The 23,267-nt window shown below is 52.6% G+C and overlaps 8 protein-coding genes across 8 annotated transcripts; 4 read left to right on the top strand and 4 right to left on the bottom strand.

Moving 5' to 3' along the window:
* Positions 1–734: 734 nt before the first annotated feature.
* mrpl38 (mitochondrial 54S ribosomal protein uL14m) lies at positions 735–1,264 on the bottom strand (the record flags this gene model as incomplete). The annotated part of the gene is made up of 3 exons (XM_014693239.1): positions 735–1,030; positions 1,113–1,197; positions 1,250–1,264. 3 exons carry the CDS (start codon positions 1,262–1,264, stop codon positions 735–737), a joined length of 396 nt encoding a protein of 131 aa, XP_014548725.1.
* A 758-nt stretch (positions 1,265–2,022) lies between these two features.
* Positions 2,023–4,108, top strand: SET9 (Histone-lysine N-methyltransferase SET9; the record flags this gene model as incomplete). The annotated part of the gene is made up of 2 exons (XM_066129814.1): positions 2,023–2,118; positions 2,186–4,108. 2 exons carry the CDS (start codon positions 2,023–2,025, stop codon positions 4,106–4,108), a joined length of 2,019 nt encoding a protein of 672 aa, XP_065985747.1.
* Positions 4,109–4,822: 714 nt separating this feature from the next.
* Positions 4,823–6,191, top strand: G6M90_00g018090 (uncharacterized protein; the record flags this gene model as incomplete). Its single annotated transcript, XM_014693240.2, has 4 exons — positions 4,823–4,825; positions 4,882–5,150; positions 5,221–5,803; positions 5,895–6,191. The coding sequence occupies 4 exons, from the start codon at positions 4,823–4,825 to the stop codon at positions 6,189–6,191; spliced, it is 1,152 nt and encodes a 383-aa protein (XP_014548726.2).
* Positions 6,192–6,898: 707 nt separating this feature from the next.
* G6M90_00g018080 (uncharacterized protein) lies at positions 6,899–7,243 on the bottom strand (the record flags this gene model as incomplete). Its single annotated transcript, XM_066129813.1, has 1 exon — positions 6,899–7,243. One exon carries the CDS (start codon positions 7,241–7,243, stop codon positions 6,899–6,901), a length of 345 nt encoding a protein of 114 aa, XP_065985969.1.
* A 4,619-nt stretch (positions 7,244–11,862) lies between these two features.
* G6M90_00g018070 (uncharacterized protein) lies at positions 11,863–13,325 on the top strand (the record flags this gene model as incomplete). The annotated part of the gene is made up of 2 exons (XM_014693241.1): positions 11,863–11,952; positions 12,123–13,325. 2 exons carry the CDS (start codon positions 11,863–11,865, stop codon positions 13,323–13,325), a joined length of 1,293 nt encoding a protein of 430 aa, XP_014548727.1.
* A 1,188-nt stretch (positions 13,326–14,513) lies between these two features.
* On the top strand, positions 14,514–16,353 carry APE3_0 (Aminopeptidase Y; the record flags this gene model as incomplete). The annotated part of the gene is made up of 6 exons (XM_066129812.1): positions 14,514–14,760; positions 14,824–14,980; positions 15,043–15,260; positions 15,328–15,956; positions 16,028–16,165; positions 16,222–16,353. The coding sequence occupies 6 exons, from the start codon at positions 14,514–14,516 to the stop codon at positions 16,351–16,353; spliced, it is 1,521 nt and encodes a 506-aa protein (XP_065985860.1).
* A 2,308-nt stretch (positions 16,354–18,661) lies between these two features.
* On the bottom strand, positions 18,662–18,963 carry G6M90_00g018050 (uncharacterized protein; the record flags this gene model as incomplete). Its single annotated transcript, XM_066129811.1, has 2 exons — positions 18,662–18,866; positions 18,935–18,963. 2 exons carry the CDS (start codon positions 18,961–18,963, stop codon positions 18,662–18,664), a joined length of 234 nt encoding a protein of 77 aa, XP_065986118.1.
* Positions 18,964–21,799: 2,836 nt separating this feature from the next.
* Positions 21,800–23,085, bottom strand: G6M90_00g018040 (uncharacterized protein; the record flags this gene model as incomplete). The annotated part of the gene is made up of 2 exons (XM_014693243.1): positions 21,800–22,433; positions 22,601–23,085. 2 exons carry the CDS (start codon positions 23,083–23,085, stop codon positions 21,800–21,802), a joined length of 1,119 nt encoding a protein of 372 aa, XP_014548729.1.
* Between the last annotated feature and the right edge of the window lie 182 nt (positions 23,086–23,267).

Raw genomic sequence — 23,267 nt, 5'->3', positions numbered from 1 at the left:
GCCCCAGGTGCAACCACGAAGAGGCCGTGTTTTTCCAATCTCAGGAGCGAAGTGCCGAAACTGGCATGGTAAGCCATCCAACAATCCAATTCATGCTCTTTTGAGTCATGATTGAGTCTCAAATTTGTGGGGTTTTATGTGCAGCTTGCTAACTTGGCTGGACGGGAAGAAATTGTTTTATGTCTGCTGCGAATGCGGCCATATCTTCGACTAATAGTCATTACGAGTCATGATACCTCCCCAATGTCCAGACCGGGTTTATGTTACTACATAGGTGGATAGATGGGAAAGAAGGATGGGATTGGTTTGATTTGCATCAGATTTGATTATGGGCGTTTCAGGACAAAGAAAACGGCGCATTGTGTACTAGAGCTACTGTACATGTTTTTGTTCATGCAAAACTGGGCATGACCATTGGAGCAAAGTCAGTAGGAGGTGGAGGATTGTAGGTTGACAATGCAATTACATTGCTACAAAGTCAAATTAATATTCACAGTGTGATGAAGTGAAGTTTAGTGGCCAGTCCATGGTCATTGATGTACATGTACATGTTATGAGATTGGAATTAAGCTTCTTGCTCTAGTCTAAACGCCGCGCAAATGCCAAATATAATTGTACAACGTATCCCGTCCCATGAGGGTGTCATCCTTTTTGACCTCCTTTCCGATACCCTTTGACTGTTCTTCATCGCCTGTTCCTCTCTTTGCTCAAAGCAAATGCCAGCATTGCCTCCCTTATGCTTGCATAGGCGCCATGGACAAAATCTTGCTCCACTTCTTCCTCTTCAACTCTGCGCCAACGACACCATTGATTCGTGATCCCACCGGATCGCCAGACTTGTTGAGCAAGACGCACGCATTGTCGTCGAAGCGGACCACGGATCCGTCACGTCGCTGAGTAGGGTATCTGGTTCGCACTACAACGGCGTGTCGAATATCGCCGCGTTTGACCTTGGCGGCGGCTGAGATGCCCGCCATACCAGAGGACGAAGCACCTCTTTGTTCCTGGACGACAACGACGATCCGGTCACCTGTACCAGTTAGACTTTTTTTTTCCCCCTTTTGTGTGTGTTCTCCTTGACCCGGCGCTCCGAGAGCATGGCCGCGACGTACCTATGCGAGCATGCCGCTTTTGACCAACGACCAGGGCGCATTCGACGAGGGCGGCGCCCGAGTTGTCGATGCAGTTAAGCATCGTCTATTTTCCATTAGAAAACACGCGTAGAATAGTTCATTGTCTTCCGACATACCTTTAATTGAATCATTTTGGCCTTGTCCGCGCAAACCTCAATGCTGCATCGCCTCCTCAGCCAGATCCCAGTCCTCAGCTTTCGGCGTCGGGAGACTTTTCGGAAATTGACAGTCACGTGCACCTGGCGCCACGTTTCCCCAAGAAAGGCCGGCACTCCCCTGCATTCCGAGCTCCTGCGCATGTACCTCCTGCGGTTGCTGGGCCAAAGTCATTTTATGGGGAGGCTGGGCGGGCCTACCCAGCGCAGGGGGCACATCAGAGGGGGGCTTGGAGGGAAAGCCGCAATTTGGAATGGCTCAAGCTCACCGGCAGGACTCAACACAACTTCACTCCTTCGAGTTTGATCATGTTTGAACCTGCCGGGTCCGTGGTCGCGTGTCTCTGAAAGCAGGGAGCTCTCATTTCTGAACATACCGTCTCTCACTAATCACTCTCCTTTTCCGATATTTCCTTCCGTTGTCCACATGGTCTGCCGGCTTTGAGTGCAAGGTGTACACTTGGTTTGAGACGGGTTGAGTATGACATTTTTGAGGAAGGAGCGGGCTGCGAGCTGAAACTTGGTCATTTTGCCTGGTCGACTGCGGCTGTCCGGCTGCGGGTGAGATAAGCGCAAAGCGGCCTGGGCATTTTCACCTACGGCTCAGGTGTCTGTCAAGTTCAGCTGAGGGCGAAGCTCATTTGGACAGATTTCTGGCCCGGTGGACTTGGGATCTTGCCACGCTTCCGGATCGCGGGGGGGCGCAACGCTTTCACAGAGTGTCATTGGCAACGATGCCAGCGCCAAAGGCTGCGCCGGCGAGGCATCGTCTCACTTTGGCACAATTGTCTGCCTACGACGACATCTTGACGGATGCACTGGTCGACCATGTCAGTGATTCTGCGGTCTGGTGAACGGGACCCTCGGGGACTCAAAAAACTAACAGTGCGGATACAGGTCTATTACTGGACGACGGTCCCCAAGAATCGCCCGTCATATCACCCCTCGCGGGGCCTGTCGGAGAACGCCATTGCGAAGATTATTCAGGACGAGTTGGTCCTGTGGAAAGACTTGGCGGCGGCAGAGGAGAAGCTGCTTGCAATGGATGGACTGAGGAAGTTCATGAACAAATTGAAGACAGACAGGGAAAAGGACGACTTCAAGCGACACCTGCGACGTTACTTGCAGATTTACCTGCCGGATTGCCCTTGGGAGGTCAGCTCCACTAACCGATATACGATTGTCTCGCATGAAGCAAGTATCACGGCAAGGCGGTACATTAAACGTAATGAATCGATCAAGTACCTGTCGGGTATTCAGGTTGTCATCACGCCCGAGGAAGAGACGGAGATTGCGGCACGCAAGAAGGATTTCAGCATGGTGATTAGCTCGAGGAGTAAGAGCACAAGTCTCTTCATGGGTCCCGCGCGATTTGCAAACCACGACTGTAATGCGAATGCCAAATTGATGACGACTAGCAACGCTGGCATTGAGATTGTTGCTATACGTCCTATTGAATCGGGCGAAGAGATTACTGTCACGTATGGAGAAAGCTATTTTGGCGAGGACAACTGCGAGTGTCTATGCGGCACATGCGAAAAGGGACTAAGGAACGGTTGGGAGCCTGAGGAAGGCGCCGTAAGTATTCAGACAAGTGCGGAAGAAGACAGGCCCGAGACGTATGCTCTGCGGCGACGTCGACGGGAGGATAGCGTTGGTGGATCTCGAACTCCCTCTGTTACACCTGGAATTCGTCCGCGAGTTCCAAGAACCAAGGCAAAGAGCTCACGGCTCAGCAATGCTTACGGTTCGTCCGGCGCGGTGTCGCCGGCGCCTGGCTCACCAGTCGGCCGAAAGCGAAAAGCTGATACCATGGCAACGCCGCCCATCACACCGGCAAAGAAGCCCAAACACACGATTGAACAAGAGCTCCATCCTGCGGCTTCAAGAGGAAGTTCTGTAAGCGAGAGTATATTGTCAAGTAATGGGGAGGCTGTTGAGACAGATGTCACATCGCCCGAGAAGGACAGTCCTGAGCCCGTGCCTGAGACGCCAATCAGGTTATTGGCAAATCGGCTGAAGGGGAGCGCCGACCAAAAAGAAGACCACACCATTACAGCCATTGCACCCTTTTCCCCTGAGAGCATACAGAGTCAACAGTCACCACAATCCACCAAGGACGGCGACACGAACGAATCATCCGCGACGTCGAAACCAGAACTCAGCGCCATGTCAATATCGGCTATTCTTAACGCACCTAGCAGCTCTGAGCCGGAGGTTACGGCTCCTATTTCCGCGAGCATAGAGGCAGTTGATATGTCCCAAATAGCCACAAACGTCGACGAAGAAGAGCAGCCTCGGCCCAAGAGCAGACGACGCAGTTTTAGTAAGCAGGCTTCACCCCCAGCCAAGGTGCGCAGACCTGGTGATTACGTTCTCACGCCATTACTTCTCTCTGAACCGGAAATGGCATGGATTCAATGCACAGTCTGCAACGCATACTTTGTACAGCAAAACGCTTACTATACGCGGTCGGCGTGCCCCCGCTGCGAACGACATTCCAAGTTGTACGGATACATCTGGCCCAAGACTGAAAAGGCAGGGCCCTCAGATAAGGAAGAGCGGATCCTGGATCATAGGATTGTGCATAGATTCTTAGGCACGAATGACGAGCGCAAAGCTCGAGGCAGAAAGTGTTTGCCGGAGAGGGAAGAGACAGAAGAGCCGAGTGAGCCCGAGAGGGGTCGGAGATTACTGCGTGCACCAATCAAAAAGAAGGAGAAGTCTAGCGACGAAGTTCAAGACTCGGTAACGGTCAAACTGATCGAAGAGTCGGGACTTAGGCGAAGCGGGAGACCCAGAAAATGTAGGTGCGCGTAGGACTTAGTGCATAGCAAATGGGATGACAATTGTCATGGGGTGTTTTGCACCACCACGAAGGGGTCCGGAGTTTATGGATTCATTCTGTATCATACGCTTCAAGGCAGGATAGATTAGCATTTGGCGATTGCGGGTGGTGACTGTTGCCTTCTGAGCTGGAATGTATGGATTTTGCATGCGCCCGATTAATATCTGCAATACAAATAACACCGTGTGTGGTTCTTGATATGTGAAGTTGCATCAACAAGCACTTGAGCAAAAAGGCAAAAGAGCCGGCATGTTGGAAAGAAGCTCATGGGTCGTGGCTAGCGGGGGTTTGCCGTAACGATAATGTTGAAATTAACTTTAATTTACAATGCTCCATTCGTATGTAGGGAGGGAGTCTCTTCTCTCTAGGACTCCACCAGCCGGGCCACTTCCACAGTCCAAAAGATAACTGGATAGCTCGGACCTGGCCACATGGGCTCATGTGAAAACGGCACGCGTCGTACGTACATGTGCATGCAGTCTGCGGCAGAATAGTTACTAGCCCGCCAAGATGTACGCACTAGTATACTCAGTGCTATAATATAAGTACTATAGTATAGAGCGCGATGGCAAGTACCTGATGCGTTTAAATACCTTGTACCTCCCACCGACCGCCTTTTCCTCATAGCACCTTCCTCCCTCGTCGTAGGACCTCACTTGTCAGAGCTCCGCAAATCAAGTCAAGCAATGGTATGTTTCGTTGGCATTGCCGCAGTATCCATCCACGAGGACTGATGAATTCGCAGAGTCTGAAGCGCATTCTGGTCCTGGGCGGCGCACCGGCCGTGCTCGGTGCGGCATGCAGCAAGGATTACACTCGCAACGGGCTGGTCTGGGGAGACGCCATCCGGCTGAACCAGATTCAAGTTGTCGGCACGCACAACAGCTACCACGTCGAGGCGCCAGACGAGGAGAAGGCCCTGATGCTCAACCTCAGCGCTGACACCCAGGACCTGTTTTACGGACACCCTCCGCTGGAAACGCAGCTTCAGGAACAGCATGTGCGAAACCTGGAGTGAGTCCCCCGCCTCATCCTGCGCTGCGTGGGTGTGTATACTTGCCGAGGGCTGACAGACAATATATAGACTGGACGTCCTGGCTGATCCCGAGGGCGGCAACTACGCAAAACCACTCATCAAGGCGCTCGCCGGGCAGCCCTATAACACGGGGCCCGAGTTCCAAACGCCCTCGACCAAGGTCTTGCACATTCCCGACCTCGACATCCACACCGTCTGCACGACATTCACGGCCTGCCTCGGCGTCATCAAGTCCTTTTTGGACGCCAATCCGTGGGCGGTGCCAATCCCCATCATGACTGAGTTCAAGACGGCCAACCCGCTGGGGCAGTCGCAAGGCGGCGCCAAAGTCATTCCCTGGGATAATACCACGCTGCTGGACGGGCTGGACGCCGAGATCCGCTCCGTCTTCACAAGCAGGCAGCTCATCACGCCGGACGACATTCGCCGGCCCGGCATGACGCTCGAGGAGTCTGTCCTCAAGTACGGCTGGCCGGATCTGGATTCAGCAAGAGGCAGGGTCTTGTTCCTCATGGACAACGGGCCCGAAGACCCCGTCAACGAAAAGTACATCGAGGGAAGGCCAAACTTGGAAGGCAGAGTATTGTTTACGAATTCCGCACCGGGGAGGGCAGACTGCGCTTTTCAAAAGGTAAATTGATATTTTTTTTCTTCTTTTCTTATCTCTACGGGGCAGCCCTTTTTTTTTTTGATAGTCCGAATATGTACCTGACTGGTGACAGCTGAACGATCCGGTGACGGATGCGTACATCCAGAATGTGCAGGAGCAGGTCAAGGCGAACTACCTGGTGCGAGCACTGGCCGATTCGGCGCTGAGCACGGTGCGAGACTGCAGCACGATCCAGCGCGACGGGGCGTTCAAGTCCGGCGCGCACATTGTTTCTACGGATTTCCCGGTGGCGGGCATGAGCGAGCGGTACGGCGGGTGCGAGTATGTCGTTGAGCTTGGGGACGGCAAGGTGGCACGGTGTAATCCTGTCAACGGGCCGAGAGGGTGCGTTGACGAGGAGCTGGAGTGAGGGCTTGTTCCTGGCATAGACGTGTATATATAGCAGGGCACTCCGTACCTAGGTATAATATAATTCTTTGCGTGTTTTGTCCTTACGTGCTTGACTTTTCGGGCACATGCTCTTATGGGTGTATATATCCTACGAGAGGTAGGGACCTGCGGGAAGACGAGTCGTAAGTTGGGAATACGCCTGATAGATAAGACGAGATCCTGGATCTTGCGTAAACGAGGTCGTGGCTAGTACGGTAATCAGCGGGTTTCAGGGGTCCGAGGACTATATCCACTGATGCGCAAAAATACTCCCAACCATTTCCCTTGACTTTTATCTCTCTTGATGTACATACTCGACTTCTTAGTAATTGGCGAGGCGGCGTTGCTCCAAAACTCAGTCTGGTCCGAGGATTCCATGAGCCGCTTTTTTCTGTGACATGGCTTAATGAGTATCCGTAATTATTCCTGCTATTTTCTGCTCGGCAAGGATGGGTGGCTAAACTGGTTGGTTATCTTGAGTAGCTATGTAATTTTTATGTCGGGTAACTCATCCCCCATGAAGAGAGGAAACATCGTCGCGTGTCATCGCCAGGGATGCAGAAACGTCAATTAATAATTTCTCTCTTTATCAGCCGCTTCTTTATGACCATCATGACTTCCTAGTACCAAGAGACGGTAAATTAGAAAGGCCAGACGACACTGTTAACCGATGAGACAGGACAATGGTCAAATTCGGTCTACGAAACCAGCTCCTTGCAGCGGGACGTGAAAATCCAACTGTTTCCCTTTCCATCTGGAATTATTGCCGATATAAGACATTTCTTTAGGGCCAATGATGCACTTGTCCTTGTCACAACCATGTTTGCCTCCACCTATGATGGTGTTGATCATGTCGGCCAGATCGAATTTCGCCCCGGTGGTAATATCACTTGCCAGCGAGACACTGGGCTCAAAGTTGAGATTTCCAAGGACCCGTTCCCTGATGGGCTTCATGCATTCCTGAAATTTCTCAGTAGTGTTTCCAGGGCGCAACCCGTTTCGTGCTCGTTCTTTTACGACAAACAGCAGCATGGAGTACGCGATTGTGAGGTCACCATCCAAGCTGTGCAGTTGACCAAATCTTCAATCGGTTGCATAGTTGTCTCCAACACATAAGCTTCTTTACTAGATTTTTTTAACAAGCAAATGCCTCTGAATTCTCGTCTCAACGCAGCGACCTGTATGATTGTCCCACGTGCTTGCTCACCCACAGCTGACATGTCTACGACACAAAGCCCATCGAGTACAATAAATAAATGAATTCTTTGTCACTTAATTAGAAATGAGCCGAATGGGGCACGAACCAGCTGGGCTGTGTGAGCACATAAGCGCTTAAACTACATAACGCATACCTAGGGAAATTTTCTTAGAAAATTACTTGGGCTTATGGAAGTCTCCTCTCCTCCCTCCTACCCGACAGGTTATGCAAGACAGACTTGAACAAAAGTCTTCGAACACATCATCAACCTAATTCTACCCATTGCCGCTTCAAATAACACTATACTAGAACCATTTGGATCGGTAACTATACTTCAAACAGGAAGAGGAGTCATGATGCTCAAATTCTGGACCATTACTGCATCTGCGGACCTCATGCGAACGCCAATATTCCGCTTGGCCTCAAGTGCTCGCTCTTGATATAACTTAGAAGGCTGTCGAGAGCTGCGCCAAAGACCAATACAGCGTATCAACAGTCATGGTTGGCCGTGGTGGTGTTTTGCTCCCGGCGAACATCTTGATGAAGCTTGCGCGGTGGCAGCGCTCGAGCAAGTATCACCTCATCTGAAGCAATGAATGGTAGCAATTTCACATTACTACTATGTATTGTCTTGGGTTTCTATTTTGCAACTAGACCTACCGAATCCGACGACATGGTCGGCCAACGTCACCTCGCAGCCCGTCAAGGCCATCCATCCCTTTTACTAGGCCTCGTACGGCAGCATCAATCCAACGACCCGGCTATATCTATCAGTAGCTTGCCCCGAGCCTCCTGGCTTCAGTCTTGTTCAATTCAACAAGCACGGCAGTCTTCTTCAACCACCACGTCACAACCCTTCGGCCCGGCTCGGCCCGGCCCGAAGGCCAACGCGACGATGGCCATCGATAGGCTAGATCGCAACAAGAGCAGCAGCGGCTTCAACAGCTCCATCGCAAGGATGAACAGCGACGAACCTGCGGCATCTGCCAGGAGTCCTTCCAGTCAAGAAATCACGTCTCCCAGCATCTCTGATAACTACGTTGGCATCCCTAGTAGTAGCTCCCAATGACAGCCCGGGTATCGAGTCGTGGGGTTATAACGAGCTCGGTCAGATAATAGCCAGGGATAACTATTTCTCTCCCTGCCGGCGCCATCTGCTGTTCCCGGGAATTGGGTCATTGGGCTGTACGCGGTGGCTGCCCGCAGCTAGGAAGCCGGATTTGACCCCTTTTTCTAGAGCTTCTAGTCGAGTATTAGCTAGGAAGAATAGCGCACAGATGACACGAAAAGTCCCTTCCAGTCCCTTCCAGGTCGCAACAAATCTAAGCACAGTGTATTTTTTTTTATGCGACAAGGCTGCTAATCATCCGGACTGGGCACTTTTCGTCTTGAAGGGAGGGCAAACTCGCCAAACCCAGTACGTTGCATGACAGGACATGGTAGGCGTATCCTTGTAGGCAGTAATATTAGTCCAAGCGACCGTATTTCCTCGATGTGCATTTCTGACCTGCTTGGAGAAGAGTCATGTTCACATAATGAGGCCAACAATCCAGAACGTGGCAGGCATGCTAGCTGAAAAGGAAAAAGATGGTCTCTGCAAAGGACGCTGTTGGCATTGCCGCCGGGACTACTTACTCATGTCAACCTGCCATCCATCCATGCAGTCAAGACCATCATGACGGTGACATGACTTAGTTGCGGCCTCGGCTGCCATGCCATCTGCGGACACATACATCAGAGTTGCGTGATGTTGTTGAGCAGCACCAGTTCGCATCCGGGTTCCAGGAGGCCTGCAATGGCGGTCTGTCCGGGATTGATGAGTTGTCTGAACGAGCCGGAGAGTCGGTAGGCGCAAACTACCGATGCGTCCCAGCACGCACCATCAGACGCGCTCCACGCCCCCATACATGCAGACAGACGGACTTGGAACTTGGCGCGCGATCCGCTCTCCGAACCACGGCGCGGTATCAGCCAACGCTGTGGAACGTCCCTGCATGAAGTGAAGCATGGCCGACCAAACAGCCTCATTTCAAGGGTGTGCACCGTAGAGGCATGAACTGGAGAAGCCGCGAGAGAGAGCCTGGCGGGCCTCGCTCGGGTCCCAAAGTAACCTTAATTTTATTGCTGTTTCTCCTGCCGTGTCTTGGACCTGGCTGGGACCGGTATTTTGACAACGGTTGGGAATGGATCGGCCGGGCGAATGGACGACAGTTATTTCCAGCGATGGCTGCGTGTGCAACCCGCGTATGATCAACACGTGACGATTTGGACTGCAAGGCGATTGACAGAAGTTGCTCAGCCAAGCTGCCAAGACGGAATGAAGAAAGATGGCACACTAGCGCTGGCGATGGTGACGCAGGATTTGACGGGACAATCAGGCACAGGATGTGCAGAACACCAGTGCGCAGTCACACTCGCTTTTCCCTGGGACATTGATGGACCGGACGGCCTTGGCAGCATCGGCGGACAAGTTGTTGTTGTCGTGGACGGGCCGCGTAAGTCGTCGACTTTGTGCAAATGGCGATGGCCGTGCAAGCAAATGCACTCGACTGGACAACAACAATCCCCACAGCGGCGTGGTCAGCTCAAGGGAAGGCGGCTGCGAGGATTGGCTGCTGGCGCCGCAGGTTCCGAAAAATCCTTGCGCTTGGCCCAAGTAGTTTTCTTGGCACCAGCCACGGCTTTGGAGAAGTGTGCCGGAGTCCGGTTTTGCATCGCCACGCACTCTGTCTTGGGCAGGTCCAACCAGCAGACATGGCAGGTAGGGCTGGTTGGTAGTGCCTCTCACCTGCCGCATGTGCTGGAGAGAGAAGCGCGGCAGGTGCCATTGACATCTGGATTCTATTCATGTACGTAATCGGTAGTGCGTATGTACAGATGCTGTACAGGGGCATGAGAGCCACAGTGCTTGCATGTTCAGTGTTGAGCTTGCAGTCGCGGCGACTTGATCAAGGCCGACGGGGTTTAGGAGGCAGACGAGCTTAACACAACGTCGACTTTTGTTGCCGATGGCCGTGGTAGAGTGGTGACGTCGGCCGATAGCAAAGGGGCGCGGAGCCCATGTTCGCCTCAGTACCCGCACGCCACCTGCACAACCCGCAAACATTGCGCACAGCGTCGCCAAACGTCCCACAAAGTCGAGAGATGTCGCGTGCTCACGAGCTACGACGTGCAAGGCTTCACCAGCCCGCCGCACCTCGACACCCACACACCATCAAGCAGTAGTAGTACTACTACTCCGTGTAATCTCTGCCACCTGTCCCCCTAGCCTCTTGGCATGCGCCTCGTCTCTCGACAAGCTCAAGAGAAGGGGGCCGAAGGGGGCCAATGGGGGAGCCGCCATGGCGGGCCGAACTACGGGCACGGGCAGACATTCCAGCAACTCTGGCAACACCAGACTGTTTTACACAGAAACGGGCGTCATAGCAGTCTGCGACGGTTGAGACACTACAAGATTATGTGAACACGGGGCTGGTGTTGACCATGGAACGATTCCACTGCCGGCCCACGATGTGGGATGCTGGGGACGGGAAGGCTGTGCAAAGCGTATCGGAGGCTCTGCGGATCTAGGCAAAGATGAAGCACACTGGATTGTATCCCTCCCCTTGCAGTTGCATCAGACACAAGAGTAGACACGACCCGGGCATAGTCGCGGTTGGGGCATAAGGGGGACTGGAACAAGGACAGCGAACGAAGAGGGGGAGGGGGGTGAGTTCTCCAAGGGCTTCCCCGTATTTACATTACAACGCTGAATGATATTGGTTTGGCTCGAGACGGTGAAAACCGTGGAGACGTGTTTGCCAGCTTTTGACTGAGGAGCCACAACAAGTTGCTGGCGGCGATGCGACCAGACCGAGACCGGGCTTGCAGCCTTGCACCATGAACGGATCACGGCGACGGCGGCCGGACTTTTCGCACCAGTCCCTGGCCAAGACGGCGTCCTGCAGTCCGCAAAACTGACAACTTGGCGCACCAGACGGCGTCAAGCCGCCTCGCTCGGGGATGTGTACGTAGCAAGCCTGTGGCCATCTGGTGACGTTGGCAACGCAGCTCCCTGACTTGACTTTTGCCTTGGCTTTTTGCACTGCTCTCCGTTTCTCGTTTTCTTCCTCCTCCACCTCGTCGACTTCTTCCTCTTCACAAGTACGCAATTGAGCCATTTTGTGGTGTAGGTTGTCAACAGACATCGACGCTTCTCCATCTCCCCCGCCTCTGCTGCACAGTTACTTGACGTGTGGCCAGCCAGCCAACCAAGCCACCGTCTCCTTTCGGCAGTCGACGCTTGACACCGCCTCACCCCAAGCTGCGTCAGGTAGCACGTGTACAGCCTGTCGCGGTTGGAACGGCAATTCATCCAAGCTCTCCAAGCTCGACGGGGGGTTTTTTTTTCGTTGGGTGCCGCCAGTAGTTGTAACATGCCATAGGGAGAGAAAAAAAATCATTGTTTCTCATCATGGCCGCTTCTCAAGTTTTCGACGATACGCCCGAGGGAGGATGGAAGGCGGCGCATGGAATTCCAGTGCCCGACTTTGTCGAGCCCGTTGTAAGTTACCAAGTTCCACGAAACAAGAACTCCAGACCGATCCTGCAATTGCCTCGTCGTCTCTGAGCTATTTGGCAGCGCATTGCCTTTTGCTGCGACCGCCTGCCTGTATTCATCGTCTGCGTTTCCGTGGCTGACTTGGAATCTCTGGTTGTTGCGCCTCTGTCTAGCTTACCGTCGCTGTGCTCCTCCTGGCCATGTTCTTTACGCGCAGGAAGAACTACTCTCTTTTCAAACCAAGGGATCGATACCAGCCGCTCCCCGACGAGGAATCGCCCAGGAGTTCTGACGAGTTCAGCCATCTCCTGTTTCGCAGGCAGAGCGACCAGTACCCTCCCAAGTACCGCTCCTGCGGCAGCTGCCTGCGCTTCACGACGCCCAACTCGAGCCGCTTCGCCACAAACTTTCACTCTCGCGTCCTGCAAAAGTTTCCCTTCCTGATTGAAATGTTCTACTGGGGCGTGAGCTTCGGCGCGTACCGCTACACCAAGGTCCTCGCCCAGGCGACCTATGGCGGCCAGAAGGGCATGTGGGATTCGGCCCAGCAGCATGGCCTGTCCATCCTGAATTTCGAGGCCTTGCTGTGGGGAGGAGATCGACAGGCCCCCGAAAAGTGGCTCGAATGGCAGATCCAGCGTTGGTTCCTACGCGGGGCCGAGACGGGCGATTACCGAGCGTGGGTTCTGTCCTTTCTGAATCGTGGTTACGCCCTTGTACATTTGCCGGGCACCGTATCGTTCCTTGCCTACTACTACACCACGGCGTCGACGCACGCTCGGTTCTGCACTGTCCGTCGTACCATGACCCTGACCAACTTCTTCGCCTTCATCATCTTCATCCTCGTCCCCACCATGCCGCCGCGACTGTTGCCCAAGGAGTACGGATTCGTCGACTCGGTCAGCCTGGAGGATGCCGAGTCTGTCTGGATGGGCGGCGACTTTGTCAACCTGCTCGCTGCCATGCCCAGCATGCACTTTGGCTACGCCTTCTGCATTGGCTGCACCTTTATTGCCGAGAGCGGCGTCGTCAAGGGCTTGTTCTCATGCCGGGAGAATCTGGCCATTGGCTCCTCGGGCCCGGACGACGACGACGAGGACGACGACCCGGTGGAGGCCAGACGAAGCGCCTTTGCGAGAGCCTGCATGTTTGCTTTCGGCATCTGGTACCCGACGTGGATGCTCATCACCATTGTCAGCACAGCCAACCACTACTTCCTCGATGCCTTTGCCGCCGTGTTTGTCGTCATGGCGGGCTTCATGTGCAATCGCGTATTGTGCCTCTTCCTCCCAGTCGAAGATTATCTACTGTGGATACTGCGCCTCGAGAAGCCGATTCCAACAACGGGTTGGAAGAAGAATTTGTCCGTTGAATAACTAATCATGGAAACATTGCATCTTGGGAAACGTTCGTCTGATGGGCTGAATGAGGTCTTTATGGACCGCCCATTTTTTCCCTCGGTTTGGAAGTCTGCTTTCTTGGCATTTGGGGTCCGCTTGTCAGGGGGGATAGGAGACACCACGTGCGCTCTGTGTTGATCATCTCCTCGTCACCGGCTCAAACGGAGTTCGTCGGCGTTTAATTGAAGCATGGCGGGAAGGAAATACCATAGGTCATGACAGACCAGCGACGACAAAGTCTGCACTTTACAAAGCGCACCTCGCACCTCGCTTTTCCTCCGTCTCGCTCTCTCTCTCTTTTTCTTCTTCTTCACTATATATGGGCATTCGTACGGCTGTATGGGTATATAACCCCCGGGACGGGGCTTACTCCTGGGCGTCTAGCATCGAACAGATGAGTTTTTTTTATTAATCAACGGGCTGGTCGGCGGAGCGCACTCGCCAAAAGCCACCCAGTAGATATGCATACCAATTATTGTATATACAGAATAGACTACCCTCTCGAAAATGAGGCGGCGCTAGTGAAGTCTTGGATCGTACTGAGGAAAGACGCCTCGGTGACCTAGATGCGCCACGGCTCACGCCCAGCGCACGGCATCCCTTTGGGTGTTTGAAGGTGCCAATTTTGTACCGAACAAGGATGTTAACCAATTAAGAATCTTAAAAGAAGAGATGTATTAATATAGTAAGAGATATAATAATATGCTAAGAGATATGCTAATATACTAAGAGATCATATAAAGCTATAAGCACTACTTATTTCTATATAGATAAAAAGATATATATAATGATTTTAACGTAATATAAAAGTATTATCTACTAGGTATCTCAGACAAAGTAGGCCCGGTACAAAATCGGCACCATCGAACACCCAAAGGGATACTTCACTCTGAGCCGAGGACCAAACTTGGCCAAGAATTATGATTTGAAGGCGCACAAACACAGGCAGTTCAGTAAAGCGTTTGCGGCATGTCCAAAACAGTGTTGAAGCTTAAAACAAGTCGCCTGCCGCCGCCTCGACGCCGCGCGGGAGATTGAAAAGCGGGGCGCAATGTCATCAGTCCCGTCCCAGCATGGCGTCAGCACCCCGAGCGCAACATAACTTGGCCTGCTCGCCTCCTCACTCCTTTGCTCCTCGCCGTCCAAGCCCTCACCGACGGCAACATGACCCGAATCGCGTCCCTTGTTGCTCTCAGCGCGGCCTCTGCGGCGCTGCAGCTCCCTCTGCAGCGGCCGATCAACGACATTGCACCTCACTCGGCCTTCCACGCAAGACCGCTCGTCAGCTCGGGCACTCTGCAGGACAGCATCGACAAGGACAGGCTGTGGGAGCGCGCCGAGGAGCTGTATGCGCTTGCTAGGAAATCCGAGGACGAGTTCAACCACCCTACTCGCGTCATTGGGTCGGCAGGTATGCGTGTCCCTGGGCGTATGTAGTTGACGGCGCTGGTGATTTGAGTCTGACGGGCAGCAGGACACCAGGCCACGCTCGAGTACATCAAGTCTGAGCTGGCTTCTCTCGGAAGCTATTACAATGTCTCGGAGCAGCCATTCGACGCTTATGCAGGCAGGGTGAGGGAGTTTCGCCTCGTCATTCATGACAAGGTGCCCGCTTCGACCACGGCCTTTTCGTATGTATACGCTGTCCGGGACGGGAGGGGGTCGATGGGCCAAAATTGCTGACGCTGGGTAGGCTCACGCCGCCGACAAAGAACAATGAACCCGTTTTCGGACAGTTGATTTTGGTTCGCGGCACGGGCTGCAAGGCGTCTGACTATCCTCACAAGGTCAAGGGGAATATTGCCCTGATGCAGAGGGGAACGTGTCCCTTTGGCGATAAATCGCAGCTTGCTGGAAGGGCGGGTGCCATTGCGGCCATCATTTACAATACCGTAGATGAAGAATTGCACGGTGAGCCCTGGCGAACGCGCTCGTCGCATACACGGTGTAGTCGGGTTGTTGCTGACCGTGTCTGTAGGCACCCTGGGCAAGCCGTCGCCCGACCACATCGCCACCTTTGGGGTCAGCAGCAAAGACGCCGAGGACTGGGTGGAAAACATGCCACGCGGGGAGATTTTCCGAGGATCGGCATACATTGACGCCACCGTCCAGACGATCAAGACGAACAACATCATTGCGCAGACAACCGAGGGCGACGCGGACAACTGCGTAATGCTAGGCGGCCACAGCGACTCCGTCGAGGAGGGCCCGGGGATCAACGACGACGGCTCTGGGTCCCTGTCTATCCTCGAAGTGGCCTCCCAGCTCGCGGCGTTCCGGATCCAAAACTGCGTCCGCTTCGCCTGGTGGTCCGCCGAGGAGGAGGGTCTGCTGGGCTCAGAGCACTACGTCAAATCCCTCTCCGACAAGGAGAATGCCAAGATCAGGCTCTTCATGGACTACGACATGATGGCCAGTCCAAACTTTGCGTACCAGGTGTACAACGCGACTGATGCGGAGAACCCGCTGGGGTCGGAGCGATTGCGCGACCTGTACACGGACTGGTACACGAGCAGCGGGCTGAACTATACCATGATCGAGTTCGACGGGCGCTCAGACTACGATCCCTTTGTCAGGGCGGGTATTCCGGCGGGCGGCATTGCCACGGTACGTGCATTCCTCTTGATTCACGGCGCCGGGCGCGATGATGTGGCAGACTAACCGGGATTCAAATGCAGGGCGCCGAGGGTGTCAAGACGCCTCTCGAGGCTGGATTCTTTGGCGGCGAAGAAGGAGAGTGGTATGACAAGAATTACCATCAGATCGGCGATGATTTGAACAACTTGAACATGACGGCGTGGGAGGTGAACACCAAGGTACGTCTTCTCAAGCCCATGTGCGTGAGCGGGATGGATCTGGCTAACCGGTATAGCTTATTGCTCATTCTGTGGCAACGTATGCAGCTTCGTTTGAGGGCTTTCCCGAAAGAACGAGGGAAGTTGGTGTCGCGTCCTTCAGGAAGCCCAAATGTAATGCACTTTCGCCGCAGTTTTGTCATTCGTAGACGGACACGACTAGATTTAGAGCCTGCGTTAGATGTCGTAATTGTTTTGTGTCCAAGTTAAAGCTGCTTAATATAATTCGTCTATTTGTAACCCCCGCTTCTGTCAATACTTGGTACGAGGTTGTGTGAGTAGTCGTTGGCCGTACATTGTGCCGTGTGCCCTGGTAGAACGCAACATTGATGATTTGCAAACATTGGGCTGATAACCCGTTGACTGTGCACCGATTTCTAGATACAGTACCCTAGGATGAAGTTGGTCCATGATCCGTAGGTGTAAATAAAAGTGAAGACGTACTCTGTTCGCGTTGCGGATAGTAGGTCGTGAGGCCAAAGCGCCTGCGGAGAGGAAGAGATGAGCGGAAATATCGGGCTGGAACTTCAGTTTGTTTGTTTGTTGTCGCAAGCAAATCACGTCGACTTTTCTTTTTCCAAGAGGCCCCGGACGATGACTAGTGATGGAATTCTATCCTGTGATTAAACTGCTAGTGTTCCTGATGCACTGTGTTTCTAGTGTAAATAAGCAAGGTCACATCCCATCATTCTGTATGGGGTCTAATTATAAAGAGATGCTGGGAACATGAACGCGCTCACGGAATAGGTCAGGCCAGGCTTGTATGATGCTATCCGTGACTGGCAAGCAAAACCATGATAGGCACCAGAGACACAACTGACGCACAGAGCCTCTTTTCATGACGAGTCTTTCTCGTCTTATTTACTTGCGCACTCATAGGCCGGGTAGTTGTAACAAATTCGTCTGTTGGACGAAAATCTCGCAGCTGGGAGTTGCTCAAGGATGAAAGGCAAGTATATCCCGAGCCAAATGATTTTCGACTGCTCCATTCTCCGTAGTGTTGAGTTTACACTTTTGTCTTTTCATTTTTTCATTTTTTTTTTCATTTTCCACCCTTGGAGGGGGAAAGAAGGGCCCGGCACCATGTATCGATGTTGGCAGAGCCGAGTTCCTACCATCTTTTGATGAGTTTCGCGTCGCAACTGTGATTGAAAGTGAATTCAGTCCATCTCAAGAGGAAACGTATAGAAATGAATATTTCAAGGAGCTGTAGCGACTTGCTGAATTCATAATAGACACAAGCAAACTTAAAAAGCCCCTTCGCCGCATGAGAAAAGTGGCGCCATATAGAGTAGGAGTTGGTGTCCAGACGGACAGGCAAAATCAAATTCCGGTTCGAGAACATGACCGTAATCACAACTCAAAAGGTAAATTTGCAACAAGATGAATGCTCCTGGATGGACTACACTTGGAATCCCAGAGATACACGGCGCCATTTTAAGCAAGGACGTATAAAAATGCCAACATCTCCGAAGCGCAAGAGTCTCAACAAGTAAGGAGCAGTAGAATGAGAAAAAAGGGCCATACCGGCATTATATACAACTTCAACCCGTTTTGACAATCTTCAAAACCACCTTTTATATCATCGGCATGAACAATAGTCTAATCCAACGCTTGCCCAATATTCGACTTGTGTAATAAAGACAATGAGAATGGCCACACCAACATCATTGTGCCATACACCCCCGTCCACGACGTGCATAGCTACGAAACATACAGAGTACATTCTACAGCGTAGTATGAGACACCATGTCTTGGCAAGCCACGACCACCAACCATCCACGTGCCATGGCTCGAGAGATATTCCCCAAAGACAGGAAACCCGCAAAATACAGTCCTTGACGCAAATACCACGACACACGCTCCGATCCAAGAACAAGTAATATTGGAAAGATTCATCACCGAAGTCTAGGTTAGGTCCGCAAAAGGGACCTGGTGCCCCTGGAACAAGGCTCAGGCAGACAGCTTTCCCCGCACAAGCAGGCAGCAGCGCAAGGCGCATCAGTCACGAACGCTGCTCGAAGGAAGGGATTTGCCGCAAGGCACAATGGGTAAGTGCCGGAAGCTCGAGCGTGACAAATGGGTTCTGAAAGTCGTATATTTGAGAGGCAATAATACGCTACGGGAACACGAGGAACCTCAGTTTACAACCATGGACGGCAACCCATTCTGACATCTTGATGGAGCGAACATTGCGAATAACCCATCCACCGCACGCCTAATATACATGCCCCAATCATATATAATCCTGCCCTGGTCAAATTCAACCACCATGCCCTTCCTCGGGTACGATCGCTTTCGTGCCTGCCCTTGATATCCTCGGGACAACTAGACCCCCAGAGGTTTGTGGCCTGGGCGCCTAATTCGATAAGCTTACATACTTCCCAACGCCGTGCGATCCCATAATGACTCCTGGATGGGTCCTGATATCAACGACATCCCGCCCCCTCGCGCTCCTCAAGCACGCCGCTTGAATGCCGCATCGACCGCGTAGAGTTGCTGCGAAATACGAGCCCCGCGGCTCGAAGGCGCCTCGGTAGGCGTAGCGGAAGGACCATTTTGAAACTGAGAGAGGCGGTATTCTCGTAGACTCGCGGCGTCAGAGGTAGCCCCTTGAGCCTGGTACTGGGTATATGTATGAGCAGGCTTACGGGGCGTCGACCTAGGGGGGGAGAGGGGGAAAGTGTCAGCATTTCGGATACGTGATGCCGTGAGATTTCGCCTTCTCACCCGTTATAAGCTGCCTGATTAGATGCCATGGTGTAAGACGAAACAGTGTGGTTGCGAGATGGTAGCCTTATCTGCCGAGTTGCACGGCTTCTTCTGATTTTAACGCCCCAAAGACGAAATTTGCTTTGGAAAATGAGATGTTGGACGGCTTCGCGAGGAAAATTCTGGAGTTTTTCGTTTTGAAAATGGAGGTTTCTCCAGGGAGAAGGACATGGAGATACAGCCACCCTGCCATGTCCTAGACAGGAGCAAAAAAACCACCTGATCCCAGGTTTGACATCCCCATGGCATTCACTGACGAGCCACGTCAGTCAAGAGCGTTCTGCCCACGGGGGCTGATTTTCGCGGGGTGCCTGGGGTTGGACAGCATGGCAGGTATATCAAAGTACCACCTTTACATCTTGATACACCGAGCAAGAGAGCTGGGGGGGCTCGTTCAAAGCCATGGGACACCGAGCATCGGATATCTTGCAGTTTTACCTCACTATACACGTCCTGAAGCTCGGACGTGGCATACAGAGGTTGGGATCGTAGCATTTGGCGGCGCATCTTCGTGGCTATACACTGGGGAGTGCAAAGTACTCGTTGCGGATGAATCCCTGGCACCGAGACGGCAGGGCTGTGTGTGCCGCCATGCCTCGGCCGGGAAGTGGAACAATTGCGCTAGAAATACGTGCTGTCTGTATGTTCGGTATGCTGGCTAAGCACTCTGGCTTGAAGCCAGGTGTAGTCGTTCTCCATGAGCGTCCATGCTCGCCTGTGGCCACGGTCTAATCTCCGCCATGCCATTCGCAAGAAGCTGCTGCTTCGTCTCTTCGCGTACGTGTGTAATTCTCTTTGATTCAGAAACCGGACTATTCAAGAGGCGGCTCTGGAAAACGTTGAGGCCAGAGGTCCCCGAGCGAGTTCAGAAAGCAGCGAACTCGTCGGCGATGCTGCGGAACCAGGGTCTAGGACCTCGCAGAAAGCCTCGCCATGACAGAGCCTCGCCACTAACCAGTAAATGCTGGCCAATTATTGAACATATATGCTCTTGAACGCAGAGTTGCCGGTGAGTTGGGCCTCTATGACACCATCTCGGTGCGCATGCAGGCAGCCGTGGAGTGGCACAGCATGTTGTGACAAGTATTGCAACAAGGCCGTGCAAAACAGGTGATGTAAGCTTCACCATCTATTAAGATCCACTTTTATGGCCATGCTGCTCTCGATTTTGAAGTCTCTATTGCTCTGAGCGCAGACGAAAGGCAACGTCTGAGACAGTGGAACGGATTTTGGCATGCCGCTTCTCATCTGTTCCACGTGGGTATTTCTTCATAGATGAGGTACGTAATATATCGGGCACAACTTCGGTCGAAAGTGTGTAATGAATGAACTTTGAAGTAACTTTGAAGTCTAAAAAAAATATGAAGAAAAAAACGAATAGAAAAGGGAGCTGGCAAGGAGCAAGCATATAGGAAAGTATATTATGTTTACACCTCAATCTAGTCCCATAGCTCCAATGATTTGACATGTGCAAGCGGTGGGCCTTGATTTAAGAGTAAGTCATTTGTCGCCCGGTATCTAATATGGGAAGAATCCGTCAGCTGGTTTCGCTTGAGGATCTGGGGCAGTGAGGAGACAATTTATACACTTCGGCTTCCCGGTCGGCCCCCAGTCTCACAACGCGAAGTTCCAAATCTTTTCAATGCAAACAAGTTTTCTTTTAATGAAGCATGTCGGAGAACAGGTCGGGTAACGGTGCAGTGAAACCACGTCTGTAAGACTGCTAGATTCTAGACCGGTTCAAGCCACGCTGGGCGCCAATTCACAGCGATGCATCAAGCCACCGTTGCGGATGAGCCAATACAGACCGGCTTACTGCAGGCCAAAACGCTGACGCGGTGTCAACGGACACAGATGAGGGGGCGGGTGGTTGCTCTCAAGTGAGGTCACTTGCCAGCTTGTATGCAGTGAGACTGCATGTTCCATCCTGATTGCGCAACCAAGAGATTCCGTGCCAGAGAAATTCCAAGATTCTGATGTTGTACAAAACTCCATGATGAAACCCTGTCGGCTTCCGGTGATTGTATTAGCCAATTTCCGAGCCTTTTTGGGAGCCAAAAATGAGGCTAGCACAACATCGCAAACGTACCGCCAAGGGGTTGTCAGCCATGATGATGATAGTTGTCAAATGTGACTTCTTATTGTTACCCCGCTTGTTCTACATGCGAGCGCTGTTACTCTGGACGAGGTTATACAGCATGTTGTGTCCGTATTAATTGCTGCCTGTATGAGGCCAAATAGGCATGTTGGAGTTGTGAGAGTTACGGAGCATTGCCGATTGCAATTCTTTGTGTCAAGCTAGACTCCAGCCCCGCATCATGCAACTACATAGATTGATCATTGTCAGACAGTAGCCTCGCTTCGCTGGCGCCTCGACGCGAGCAGAATACGTGGTGGCTCTTACCGGGCTGCCTGCCTGCTACATCACCGCGCGTTCAAGTCTCGATGGAATCAGTTATGCATCAATGCTTGTCACATTTCATCGCCTAATTCTCTCTTGAGACCCAAGTGGTTGCCGATGCCAAACCTCCATGTACGCCATGCCCAATCCGGGAGCCTCATCGCCCGGATTACTGTGAAGACCTCCTTCACAATCGCCCTACCAGAATAGCATCCTTATACATTTTAACGGCGAATAATCCTCTTAATCCAAAAGAAAAAATGGGTCTTGTGCCACCAGTGTTTTGCCCATGCTTGTCGAAGAGAGTCCAAAATGTTGCCACGAGTAAAGTAAAATCAATGTCGCTATGCTCGAGTTGTTAAAAAGTCCGGTTTGAAATGATGTGTGATTATGTCCAAGCCGTTGCAGATAATTGGAACCACTTAGGGAAAGCGCCAGCGTTGTTTGACTCTAAACCTGCGGAATCGCCATTTCTTGCGCTGGGTATCTGGCTGTACTTCGCCCACTACTGGGCCACTCTCGTTGCTGCCTGTGCTGCTTGTGCTTCCTCCATTGTCAATGCTAGTATTATTAGTCCGGCCCAGGATCACCCCCAAACTCTGACTGGTACCTTGCCCAGCTTGGTATTGCATCAATTCGCTCAAATCGCGGCTTACGCGTCGAGCGTAGGCGAATGTGTAAAACTCATTGCCGTCAACCAGCTCGGCAGTGGTAACGGGTAGAGGAATGATGGAGAGCACAGGAATGTCCGCAAGAGTATAGCCGGAGAAAGGTGACAGCACTCGCAGGGTGTCTTGGTTGTCAGATCTCTGATCCCCACCAGCACTGGTTGTGATCATTGACGCGGCCGACGATGCAAGTCGTGGGGGGACCCAGAAGGCCTGCTGCCGAGCCGGAGGGCTGTAGTGCGGAAGCAACTCTCGGTCAACGACTTGACCATCAAACACGTCCTCCAGTTGACGCATCCTACCAGACAAGTTGGTGTTTGCTGCGAGGAGTCTCGTCATTCGCCGCTCCAGACCCACTCTGCTATTCTGGGCGTCGGATTCGCCTGGACTAGAAAGTACAATGGAACTAGTAAGCAAAACCTGCCACGGTCTCCAATTTTTAATATTCCCCGTTGTCTTCCCGATGTGGCTTCCTTGGCACATGCACTAAATGCAGGGCCCAAGGCTGCCAAGAGCAATTAAGACACTTATAAAAGACAAAGAAAGGCCACTTACCATTTTAAGATGGTCATCATCATCGTCATAGAGAGGTTGTGCCATCGAATGCGCGAGCATAGGGCCTGGATGCTCTGTTCATAAGACGAGGAGTAGTCATGGCCCACAGCGAGATCCTCGGCTGGGGGAGTTGCGAGTCCCTGCCTTTCCAGGTTCAAGGTCGCGCAGATGGCTTGCAGGTCAGATACGGCCAGCACCGTATCGGTCATTGTTGCGATGAGGTAGTCGGCTTCGATCCATGTCCCACGTTCGGGAAACGGTAGCTGTGCTGATTCAACCAAGGAGAATGTCTTGTACAAGACGTGAACAGTCGACCGGCACTGCTTGATCTCTTGCAAAGCGGTGGCGAAGATTGAGTTGGCCTTGTTGGCTGGCGTGTTGAGATCCCACAGAGCATCGATGGTCTTGCCCCCTACGGCCAGCAGGCCAATTATTGCCGTGGTGACGGACAGCTTCTCGCCCATGGCCAATAAGGGCGAGGCCATGATGGCTGACCCGACTGGTCGGGATGGTTGTCCTCCGTTGTTGGCGTCGCCCGCACTTCTCAACCGACCACCACCGCCCTGTCCAGCTTGTGTCGTGTTGTCAACCGGCCGATTCGCAGATGCCGGCGGCAACACCTCACGCACTCAAAAGCAGCCGGGCAGCTCTGGTGCACTACGAAGTC

This window comes from Metarhizium brunneum, chromosome 1 (assembly GCF_013426205.1).
Source record: "Metarhizium brunneum chromosome 1, complete sequence".
NCBI classification, from domain to species: domain Eukaryota; kingdom Fungi; phylum Ascomycota; class Sordariomycetes; order Hypocreales; family Clavicipitaceae; genus Metarhizium; species Metarhizium brunneum.
The sequence above is the reverse complement of the archived record's forward strand: the minus strand, read 5'-3'. Positions and strand labels throughout refer to the sequence as shown.